Source organism: Palaemon carinicauda, chromosome 2 (genome assembly GCF_036898095.1).
Source record: "Palaemon carinicauda isolate YSFRI2023 chromosome 2, ASM3689809v2, whole genome shotgun sequence".
NCBI classification, from domain to species: Eukaryota; Metazoa; Arthropoda; class Malacostraca; order Decapoda; family Palaemonidae; genus Palaemon; species Palaemon carinicauda.
This window is the reverse complement of record NC_090726.1, coordinates 115653471-115665970: the sequence shown is the minus strand read 5'-3', so window position 1 is coordinate 115665970 and position 12500 is coordinate 115653471. Positions and strand designations below refer to the sequence as shown.

Sequence of the window (12500 nt, the reverse complement as noted above, 5' to 3'; positions counted from 1 at the left end):
GTCGCAAAGGAAATGATGGAACAATAATGGTAAATCAACTAACTCTAATCTTGTAGCTGGAATAGTCCCAGACACCCTTACACAGTCCACCCCTGCTTCCATGACAGGGGCTGCTGTGGCTGCAGCTTCTCCTGCACTACAAAATGTTTACAGAACTGTCCTACCTGTAGAACTGAATGGAGGCGAAGCCCTGGATGGGCTGGTCGACACTGGAGCATTAAAAGCTTTATAGATGCCAAAGTAGCTAAGGCTATGAACTCAGTGACTCGTTCTTCAGCCTGTAGCATAACCATGGCTAATGCCAAACAGACAGTAAAACTTACCAAGTGTTGCAATTACGATTTAACCGTAAGTGGAAGAGTATACCCTGAGTTCTGTCTGCACTTGATGGATGATTGTGTGGCTACAGTCGTTTTGGGACATGACTTCCTACAGTTACACAAGCAAGTCAACGTAGACTTTGGTGGGACGCTACTGCCTTTGGAGCTAAGCATCTAGTCACCTTGTGCTCTGATAGCAGCTCAAATTGAACCGCTAGTCATCTTCGACAATCTGACAGTCGACTGTCACCCGATACAGGTGAAATTCAGAAGGTATTCCAAAGAGGTCTCAGAAAGAAAGAAGTAAAAAGGCTGCTAGAGGAGGGCATCATCACACCAAGTCACAGTTCGTAGAGAGCTCAAGTGGTAGTCATTGATCAGGGTGACAAGAAAAGATTGTTCATAGATTACTTGGAAACCATGAACAGATTCACCAACCTGATTGCTTATCCTATTCCAGGGATCACCGAGATGATTGAGAAAATTTCTACTTACCGCTACTTCAGCTCCATAGACTTGAAGGCAGCATATCATCAAATACCATTGGACATGGCTGATCAAAGCGGATGGAAGGCTGTTCAAATTCACGGGGTTGCCTTTTGGAGTAACCAATCGGGCTACCTGCTTTCAGCAAGTTCTCGATGAAATTATTGCTAAAGAACAACTAGAGGGTATATTCGCCTATATAGATGACATCACTGTCTGCGGTCACAAATGAGAAGAACACGACAGAAATCTGAAACGCTTTCAAGAAACTGCATTGAAGTATGGACTTATCATAAAGGACAAGAAAAGTGTTTATGCTCAAACATCAATCTCAATTTTGGGACATGTAGTAAATGATCACCAAGTCCTACCTTACCCGGAGAGAATGCGACCGTTGCTGGAGATGAACCCTCTGGACAGTACCCCTAGTCTCAAAAGAACGTTAGGACTCTTATCCCATTGTGCAAAGTGGGTACTGAACTTCTCCCAGAAAATTCGACCTCTAGTCAACGTGAAATGTTTCCCAATGGCCAAATCCGCAGAACAAGCACTGGAAGAACTGAAGAATGAAATATCTCGAGCTTTACTAGCTGCTATAGATGACGAAGCAGTCTTTGTAGTCGAAACCGACGCCTCTGCTGACGCCGTTGCAGCCTCATTGACACAAGAAGGAAAACCGGTGGCCTTCTTTTCTCGCTCGTTCTCAGAATAGGAGAAACAACAATCGGCAGTGGAACACGAAGCATGTGGTATCATAGAAGCCATCAAGAAATGGCGACACTTTCTGCTAGGACGTAAATTTAGAATCATAACTGATCAGCAGTTGGAGCGTTTCATGGTTGACGCCAAGAACCATGGCAAAATCGAGAATGAAAAAATAATGCGGTGGAGGCTGGAACTGAGTTGTTTCAATTTCAACATCACATACAGACCCGTATCGAAGAACCAAGTAGCAGACGCTCTCTCTCGTGCCTCGGGATGTGTGGCTTCACTTACCTGTACTCAAGGAGACAAGCTGACTCAGCTTCACAAGCACCTGAGTCATCCAGGAATCAGAAGGATGACCCACATCATAAGACAGAGAAACTTACCCTTTACCATTAAAGAAGCTCGGACTGTCATACGTAAATGTCAAACCTGTGGTAAGATCAAACCTAAGTTCTCCAAAGAAACAGGAACATTGATAAAAGCTACCAGGACATTCGAGCGTCTGGCTATCGACTTCAAAGGTCCGATGCCATCCACCACAAAGAACAGATACATTCTCAACATAATCGACGAGTACAGCAGATTTGTGTTCGCTTTTGCAACAGAAGACACCTCAGCGAGTACCACCATTAAATGTTTGTCTTCTCTCTTTTCAGCTTGGGGCCTGCCCGAGTACATTCATTTAGACAGGGGACCTGCTTTCGTGTCTTCAGAGTACCAAAAGTTCCTTCATGACCGTGGAGTGGCTACAAGCTACTCGTCTACGTATAGCCCCCATTGCAACGGCCAGATCGAGAGAGCCAATGGAACTTTGTGGTGCACCGTAAGGTTAGTTCTTGCTTCTCTCTCCCTCCCTATAGAAATGTGGGAGGCTGTCCTGAATCAAGCATTACACTGCATGAGGTCCCTTCTGTGCATTGCTACGAACCAAACACCGCACGAGCGCATGTTCCTGCACCCCAGGAAAGTAATGTACGGGCAGGCGGCTCCATCGTGGATGACAGAAAATTACCAAGCTCTTCTAAAGAAAACAGTTAGGAAATCCAAGTACAAACCTGAAGTCGAGGAAGTTAGACTCCTGCAAGTCAACCCACAATGGTTCGTGTTGTGCACCAAGACGGCAAAGAATCCACTGTGTCGACTCGTTACCTGGCTCCTGCAGTTAAAGTATCCAGTCCAAACACCTGTCACGATAAAGGAAGCCGTCACATATTCAACTTGCGAGAGAATGGTAAGAATCCCATCAGTCAAGTCAATCAAGGAACCTCCCTCCCGCCTGGAGACCCCAGCCTGAGAACGGAAAGAAGTCAAGTGGATACAGAACAAGTTCAGGGGAGGGAGCCTACAACTGAACCGCAACAAACCATAGAACCGCTCACCCCAGGAAAGGCACCGTCGAAAGGAACACCTGCAGAAACGCTAACCTCAGAGGCGCCTCAATGCACAAGTCACACTAGGTGCCCTCCTGGCTATCTCTCAGATTTTGTCCTAGATGAGTGGGAGTAGTATGGGTGGTAAGTGTCCTATGTCAATGTGTTCATTATGAATTAGTAGTTATAAGGCCCATTGTTACCAATGAATTTTGTAATGTAAGTGAGATGAGCCTAGTTATTGAATGAAATAAGTACTAATGAGTTTTGTAATGTGAATTATGTGAAATTTATAATGCCAAAAAGTGAGCTTTGTAATGCAAATGCGATGTGAGAAAAATTGCAGTTGGTGTGAAATTTCAGTGAATTCATGTTTTATTATGATGCGAATGTGTACCGTACTGTATATTCTTCTTCTCAGTGGGGGTGAGTGTGGTGTGAATTGGTAACTGTGAGCACTTGTGTTTGTACGCTTGCTTGGCAACATTGAGTCTCTAACACTGTACCGGCTTGGCCAACACTTTGCCACAACTTTAAGCCGAATAAAGCCAACGTTCCAGCAACTGTATTTGGTATTCTACAGGAACCCCTCCTGTCAGTAGGAGATAACCTCTGTGTCACATACCCATCTTCCTCCCAACTTCCTACCTAGACTAAGCCTGGAAGGAGGTAAGGAAGCAAAGAAGGCTTGGGCCCCTCCAAATAACCTGCTGCTAGAGGCCCTTTCTAAAAATTGTAGAGGGCCAAGATCTTATCCGACCTGGTCAGGAGTCATGGTCAAGCTCCAAACCAGACAATCAATCATGATAATATCCTATGTGGATAGTAGCTATAGCCAGCAGAATCTATGCCTGTATTCAAGCAGAAAGGTGTAGACTCGTAAATGAGCTAGTCTGAAGTAATTATTTCAGCTCTGAGCGCACAGTGGTACCAGGCCACTAGCCTAACAGTCAGGTTTGAAACTAAGCGAGTAGTCTAAAAGCTTCACAAACAGCTAGAACCTACAGGAACCATGGATACATAGGCTACCTAACCTGCTCAGACTTTGAGTATCCTTCTACTTGAATTACTGAACCACGATTCCAAGAAAAGATCCGGGAATGTGAAAACAGGAAAACGTTGGATTGGGATGTGAGAGGTTCAGTCACAAGTCTGGAGCTAATCCCTGGTACCATCAAACTACCAAGGGAAGGACGATACTATGTATCCCTTCCTGGTGATTGGCATAGCTTGGTGCTCAAAAGCGCAGAGCGCGGCCTAATACTCCGTTAAGTAACTTGAACATGTACAGTACCCCAAAAAAAGTTAATCATATACCCAGTCACAAGTATTTATGGTCCACATTATTATTATTATTATTATTATTATTATTATTATTATTATTATTATTACTTGCTAAGTTACAACCCTAGTTGGAAAAGCAAAAGGCTATAAGCCCAAGGGCTCCAACAGGGAAAAATAGCCCAGTGAGGAAAAGAAACAAGGAAACAAATTACTAGAGAAGTTTACGAACAATAATAACATTAGAATAAAGCTTTCATATAAAAGCTATAAAAACTTCGAAATAACAAGAGGAAGAGAAACAAGATAGTATCGTGTGCCCGAGTGCATCCTCAAGCAAGAGATCTCTACCTCAAGACAGTGGAACTACCTAAGACTAGAGAACAATGGGTTGATTTGGAGTGTCCTTCTCATAGAAGAGTTGCTTACCATAGCTAAAGAGTCTCTTCTACCATTACCAAGAAGAAAGTAGCCACTGAACAATTACAGTGCAGTAGTTAACCTCTTGAGAGAAGAAGAATTGTTTTGTAATTTCAGTGTTGTCAAGTGTATGAAGAAAGAGGAGAATATGTAAAGAATAGGCCAGACTATTCTGTGTATGTGTCAGCAAAGATGAAATGAGTCGTAACTAGAGAGAGGGATCTAATGTAGTACTGTCTGGCCAGTCAAAGGACCCAATAACTCTCTAGCATTAGTATCTCAACGGGTGGCTGATGCCTTGGCTAACCATCTGTCAGTCATGCCCTCCAAAATAAGAAGAGTAAAGGCGAGTTTAGCATTGAATGGGGAAATATGAATGAATACTAGTCACAAGCTGATGATGAATTTTGTTCCTTGTAACGCACACGTGATGAAGCATCTCAGTGCTCTGGTGGGTGGTCAGGTGTTCCCGCTCTTGATTGTGTATGAGTACGTGTGTGTACGGGAACTCTTTCGTGCGTGGACGACCCGCATGGAAATAGCACCTGACAGGTAATTACGCTGTCTACCACACAATTCTATAGACCTTGTACCACACTAGCGAGTGGGAACGTCACCCCTGACTTTGAGAGTCGTGAGGAGAACGGGAATCGTATTCCCGATCACAATCACGCAAGGAAATGTTTTGTAGCTTGTACATGCGTGAAGAACAATTACTTGTTTTGATTGTATGTACTTGGGGAATGTCTCGTCATTATTACAAGCGTAGAGACCGATCCATGGTTTCCGTTTGCATGTATGTATGGAAATGTCTCCACAAGCCCCACGGGCCACGAGGATTCCAATAAGCATGTTCCTGGTAACGTGAACGCTGTGAAACCATCTAGGGTCCAACAGTCAAGAGGAGAGTAATCAGAAGGCGAGCAGCCCGAGGAGACCAGTGATTGAAATCACGATCATGTAAAAGGAATTTCTTGTCACTTGTATGAGCAAAGAGACCGATTGCTGATTTTTGTCACCCCTTGTTCTTTATTAGAACTAATACCTCAACTTAAAATCAGATTGGGAGGGGTGCACATGGCTTCAGTAAAAAAATAGTTTTGACATCCCTGGTCAGTTTCAAGCAAAATGGGTAATTATTATATTTTTGTTCCTTAATTTTTTTTCTTTATCTATTAAACTTTGCAGACAGAATACTTACCACCTGGTGGGGTAACTAATGAATAAATGAATTTCACCAAAAAATATTCAAGATACAGATGACAATTTGTAGTTGCAAGGAAATTCTCAATAGCTGTTTTAAATACATAAAATGGTTCATAATGCATAATTATAATATTCAAAATAGACGTTCTCCGGACATCATAATCTTTTTAAAGTATTTGAATATGCATAAGATACTTTTATTAATTTTGAAAAAAAATTCTACGAATCTGTAAATGGATATACCTGGTGCATTTATAGGCAGTAGGTTGGCCAGGGCACCAGCCACATGTGGAGATACTACCGCTAGAGAGTTATGGGGTCCTTTGACTGGTCCGACAGTACTACATAGGATCCTTCTCTGTGGTTACGGTTCATTTTCCCCTTGCTTACATGTACACCGAATAGAATGGCCTATTGTTCACATATTCTTCTCTGTCCTCTTACACTCGACAACACTGAGATTACCAACCGATTCTTCTTCACTCAAGAGGTTAACTACTGCACTGTAATTGTTCAGTGGCTACTTTCCTCTTGGTAAGGGTAGAAGAGACTCTTTACTTATGGCAAGCAGCTCTTCCAGGAGAAGGACACTCCAAAATCAAACCATTTATCTCTAGTCTTGGGTAGTGCCATAGCCTTTGTGCCATGGTCTTCTGCTGTCTTTGGTTAGAGTTCTCTTGCTTGAGGGTACACTTGGGCATACAATTCTATCTTATTTCTCTTCCTCTTATTTCGTTGAAGTTTTTATAGTTTATATATGAAATATTTATTTTAATTGTTGTCACTGTTATTAAATATTTCATTTTAATTGCTAATTAATTCTCGTATTTCCTTGTTTCCCTTCCTCACTGGGCTATTTTCCCTGTTGGAGCTCTTGGGCTTATAGCATCTTGCTTCTCCAACTAGGGTTGTAGCTTAGCAAGTAATAATAGTAATAATAATATTAATAATAATTTATCTTCAGGCCAGTACCTTCCATAATTTGAAAATTTAATATATGTAGTGGTGATTTCTCTTGTTGCAGTATCATATAGCAAGGCAAGCATGATGACTTTTTTGGCACCTATTTCCAATTCGTAAAACCCCCTTTGAATATGTGATACCTCGGTATATGTCCTTGAATGGTTCTTGAACTTTGGACTTGAAAGGAATAATATGTTTACTTAACAAAAGTATACTTTTCATGGCATATTGTACATTGATGTAGTATAAAATCATTTAAATACTACTACAATATAATGCATACATACTGGAATTTTTACAGGTTCAGGTTCAGGTTCTAGGATGAGGAATAGCCTTTACAGCGGCGCTACCTTATTTTGTCTTGTTGAGAGAAGTTGAATTCCTACGACTCAGATGGGGAGGAATGTTATTGTTTGAAGGAGAGTCTCGTTACAATAAAACTTCAGGTCCCAGATTTTAAGAACTGTTCTTTATCACATCCATAGTGATCCTAACTAACTTAGAGCCCATGATTAAATAATTCACATGAATTATGTGAAAATATGAAAAATTAGCAGGAAAGAAAAATCACAATTTTAGCAGGTATTGTTCATTGAATGAAATCTAAAGTAGCACTAATGTTTGTGGCTTGTTTCAAGCATGAAAAGAAGCATAAACAAGACAGCAGCAGTGTTTCATATTTATCCATACAAGTTCTAGTGCGCAAGTCGTATTTCAAGCAATGGATGTATACTAAGACAGCTTTTTTTGCATCCAAATATACATATATCAAATTGGACATTACATCCAAACAGATATATACCAAGTTCGACTTATTTTTCAATCAGAAATATACCGAGGTATCACTTCATCACAAAAACACACCTGTTACCTTAAAATAAGAAGCGCACGAAAAATTTGGAATTTGTTTGAATTGGCACGATTTTCAGAAAATTTCATCAGCTCGATTAATATATAAAATCTGAAAACATCTTTGTCAGACAGTCAAAAGCTGGGTTTTGGTACCTAAAACAATTTCAGACCAATATCTGAAGTAATGTGTGTCAGAGCCATAGTAACATAAAATCCATAATACGGACAGTCTATTTGTCTTTTCTTGATCTTTGAAAGTCTTTAGTCTTACTTTTCCCCAGAAATGACTAAAAGTGATAGAAAATATTTGACAAGAATATATTCGAACAGACTAGATTTAGCCTTGGCCTTCACTGTAGCATTCGAACATACTAGATATTAGCCTTGGCCTTACCTTCATTATTCAAACGGCCTAGATATTAGCCTTGGCCTTCACTGCAATATATGAACAGACTAGATATTAGCCTTGGCCTTCGTTGCAGTATTCGAACAGACTAGATATTAGCTTAGTCTTTCACAGCAGTATTCGAACAGAATAGATATTAGCCTAGTCCTTCACTGCAGTATTCGAACTGACTAGATATTAGCCTTAGCCTGCACTGCAGTATTCGAACAGACTATCAGCCTAGGCCTTCATTGTAATATTCTAACAAACTAGATATTAGCCTAGGCCTTCACAGCAATATTCGAACGGTACACCGACAATTCCGCACTGGATAATTCAGCGCAGACAATTCAGCGCTGCCAATTCAGCGAATGACAATTCAGCTTAGAATCAATTCAGCGCATGACAATTCAACACTAGGACAAATCAGCACAAGGACAATTCGGCGCCAAAGGCACACACGGTTCAGTGAATGGCAATTCAGCATAAGAACAATTCAGCACAATAACAAGTCAGTATAAGGAAGCAACTAAAAGGAAATTCAGCAAAAAGTTTTAACACTTTATTGATAATATATAAAAAGGGATATAAAAGATTTATTAAATTTACATATTAAAAATAATACATACAGTATATGTAAAAAGAAATGAATTAATTTATAACTGCAATTCAATGAGGTAGCTTATATTTTGTAAGTATTCCAACTTATCAAATCGACTTCCATACTCATTAACAAGTGTTTCTACCATCGTCGTGTCCAGCTCTTATTCTTAGTATCCTTTTCTCTATGCTATCTTGCTTTAGTTTAAGAAACTCGACAAACTTATAAAAGGTTGGATGGTTATGCCCCAATGTTAACTGAAGACTTCAGTGCCACCCTTCTAATGAATTATTGGTCTTAGGTAGGTCGCCCTGCACTCGATCAAAAACAGTCCATAACTCGGGTTTAAAAACCGCATCTCTTCTACGACGACGAAATGGACGACCAATCCATGTGTCCTCGAAATAATTTGTTAACTCTTCCAATTCCGGAGGCATAACATCTTGCAATGATTCAAACACATTACAAACATCGCCAGCAGGCACAAAAGCTAAGGCCACCAACATCTTACAGTGTCGACGAATATGTTCGTCACTTACATAAATCTGAGTAAGATTCAATGCCTGTATTTTTCTCCATATACACTGAGCAAGGTGGAAAAAACAACCGCTTATTTGCGTTCCTACAAAAACTCTTGAAAATGCCTTTTGGAAAGCCTTTTCAAAATCACATAGCATAGTGGCTGGCGTCAGATCCGGGTATAGATTCAAAATAGTTCTTAATGCCTTTTAATATGAATTCTCTGTCTTATTTTGCAATAGTATATATATCACTGGAAAAACACATCCATCTGCAAGCCAGTTTTTGTATTCTTTGAGGAGTTCAACATTTTTTCTAGTCGAAAAGATAAACATTCTATTGGTATCTTCAACCCCAGAATTGTACAATAAAAAAGGTTCTCCACTGAGTGTTACACGCAAATGTTCAGGTAATACAATATCACTGACATCATTAGGTGCTGGAATTGGCTCACCATCTCTTTTTCGTCGGCGCTGAACAGTCCGTTGTAATGAAGTATACTTAGGGAGTAAAACCGTAGCTTCATCTGACAAAGAGACTTGAGTTTCTTGAATTATTCTTCTTGGGACATCATTAGATGCACTGGCTCGTTCATGTAGGTCAGAAACCATCTTCTTCATTGCTGATACTGCTGGCTGAGGCACATGAGTATGGGCCTTTACATCTCCCCACAAGTTTCCGTTGACATGGATTCGACCTTTGCATCTGTCTTGTGTACAACGAATAGACTCTTTTCCATTCCGAAGTTTTCTATCCAAACGATAGCAAAATCCATTTAATAGAATATGCTCGCGTCCTTTCACCGATAAAATCCGCTCCATAAGGCTGGCTTTTCAGTTTTAACTAAGCAAATGTTTATAAACAACTGTATTCCAAAAAAGGGAATATACTGTATACCGTCCTAAGCTTGTACTATAACTTTCTTTATTTATTTAGTGGTTGTTATTGTTAACAACATTGAATTACAACAGAAATGGTTGTAATAATAATAATGATAATAATAATAATAATAATAATATGCTAATAATAAGATAAGGGTGAATGTGTGTGCATTTTTTGCACTGAATTGTCCTTGTGCTGATTTATCGTTGTGCTAAATTGTCATGCGCTGAATTGATTCTAAGCTGAACTGTCGGTGCTGAACTGTCCTGCGCGGAATCGTCGGCACACGATTCGAACAGACTAGTTATTAGTCTTGGCCTTCACTGAAACTCAATATACTGATTTTCGTATGAATGTACAAAGACGTTTGCCAAAAGCATAATAATCTAGGTAAATGAACTTGATAACAATTTCACAAACATCTTTTACCAATAAGGGATCACTTTTTGAAACCTTTCTTAGACCTGTATTTCGAATAATAATTAGTCAGATACATGACAAAAACCAATGTAAAAGTTCACATTCTCACCTGCGTTTCATTGTCGTAGTTAATGATCCCCTGTCGTCTTGATCCAGGTCTCAGTGTTCTCTGCGATGCCCTAGACATAACGGAAGCCCTTGACATCATTGTTTGAGACCGAACAAGGGGAGATAATGTTCGGCACTGACATATTTCGTGATTTACTGGGTCCACACAAGACGCCAATGCAAGACCTGAGGCCATTATTTTCCCAACCTGAATGAAGATGAATATAAAATGTGACTAAACAAGACCCTGAGTAAACAGATAACATATTATTGAGCATGAGTGTCTATATATGAATATATATATATATATATATATATATATATATACACATATATATATATATACATATGTATATATATATACATATATATATATATATATATATATATATATATACATATATATATATATATATATATATATATATACACATATATATATATATATATATATATATATATATATATATATATATATATATATATATACATATATATTTACATATATATATATATATATATATATATATTTTCATATACATATGTATACATATATATATACATATATAAATATATATATATATATATATATATATATATATATATTCGCATATATATACATATATGTATATATACATATATATACATATATATATATATATATATATATATATATATATATATATATATATATATATATATATATGTATATATATTCTTATGAAGCTGGTCTAACATGAGAGTAGATTATTTTATTCACGTATTTCATTTGTGTACTTCAGAGATGTGCAGCCTGCTCATAAGGTGGGCCCCACTCATGTAGGATTAAGTAATGTATGTAAATTACATAAGACTTTCGTCATTCATTTAGTTGTATTTTTATTCAGTTCCGTATATATAAATTTACGTTATTTTAAAGAATAAAATTTTCATTTCCTGTAGTTTTGTTACGAAGTCTTATGTGAATTTGTTAAAAGGTATGCTGTATGACAAATGCTACGGATGGCATCGTGTTTCATCGTGATTGGAAGTTGCATGAAAATTCTAAACTAGAAATAACTTTTTTTTTTTTTAATGTTGTGAGAGGAGGTGGGCGTAGTTAGTTGAGAGAGTTGCCTCGTCAAGCGACGATAGTACCTTACTTCCATAATGCCAAGTTGGCAACCTTACACTGCTAGAGCCATGCCGCCCACGCTACGAGAATGTTCCACTAGAAGTTTCTAGAGTGAATTAAGTTGATATATAAGAGCCTAGCAATGCATTGGAGACAGAAGCGATCCAACCTGATTCCAAAAGAGACAACGTCCGACGATCCTCTCTCCAGCACTTCTTCAGCCATCCATCGATTTTCCCCCAACGTGCATAGAGATTTCTCTCCAACCTATAGTGCGTATAGTGTTGTTCAAACGTCGGTGATATTATTGTGTGTTATTTCAAAAGTGAAGTGTGTTAATTTAAGTAAATTTACATCGTATGGTTTTTGTGACTGGCCCTGTGAGATTAGGTTAAACAATAAAGAGTATCTATTTTTGTTTAACTGTTCGGTAACCTTGTGTGAGCCCAAAATACATAAGAGTAACAGTTATGTAAATATACGTGTAAATTTGGTTATTTTCTATGGTGTTAAACTATAAAATATCTCATTAATTGTCAAAATTAAATATTTTTATAAATCAATTTCTAGTTAAACAAGTGATTGTATAAAGTTTAGTTCATATTTAATATTTTGAGTGATTTATTTTTGGTGTTAATTTTTTATAGAATATATTTATTTTTGAAAAGTGTGTATTATTTCGATCACCAATTTATTATTTCAGAGCTTTGCTCGTATCCACTGACTAAGAACAGAAATAAGTTGATTTAAGAATAGTTCCCATTGAAAGTTAAGAAATCACCCAGTTTTGTTTTGAGTGTAAAGAAGAGAGATCTTTTAGATATTCAGTGTTCATATATATTATCGTCTGGGAGTTGCGTATTAT

At 38.2% G+C, this 12500-nt stretch overlaps 1 protein-coding gene across 1 annotated transcript in view; it reads right to left on the bottom strand.

The window, feature by feature from the left end:
- The window catches only part of LOC137620647 (uncharacterized), a 97032-nt gene that overhangs the window by 10933 nt on the left and 73599 nt on the right, over positions 1 to 12500 (bottom strand). Inside the window, exon 12 of the mRNA XM_068350978.1 lies at positions 10523 to 10729. Within this exon, the coding sequence (XP_068207079.1) occupies positions 10523 to 10729 (207 nt within the window). The remainder of the gene's footprint in view (positions 1 to 10522; positions 10730 to 12500) is intronic.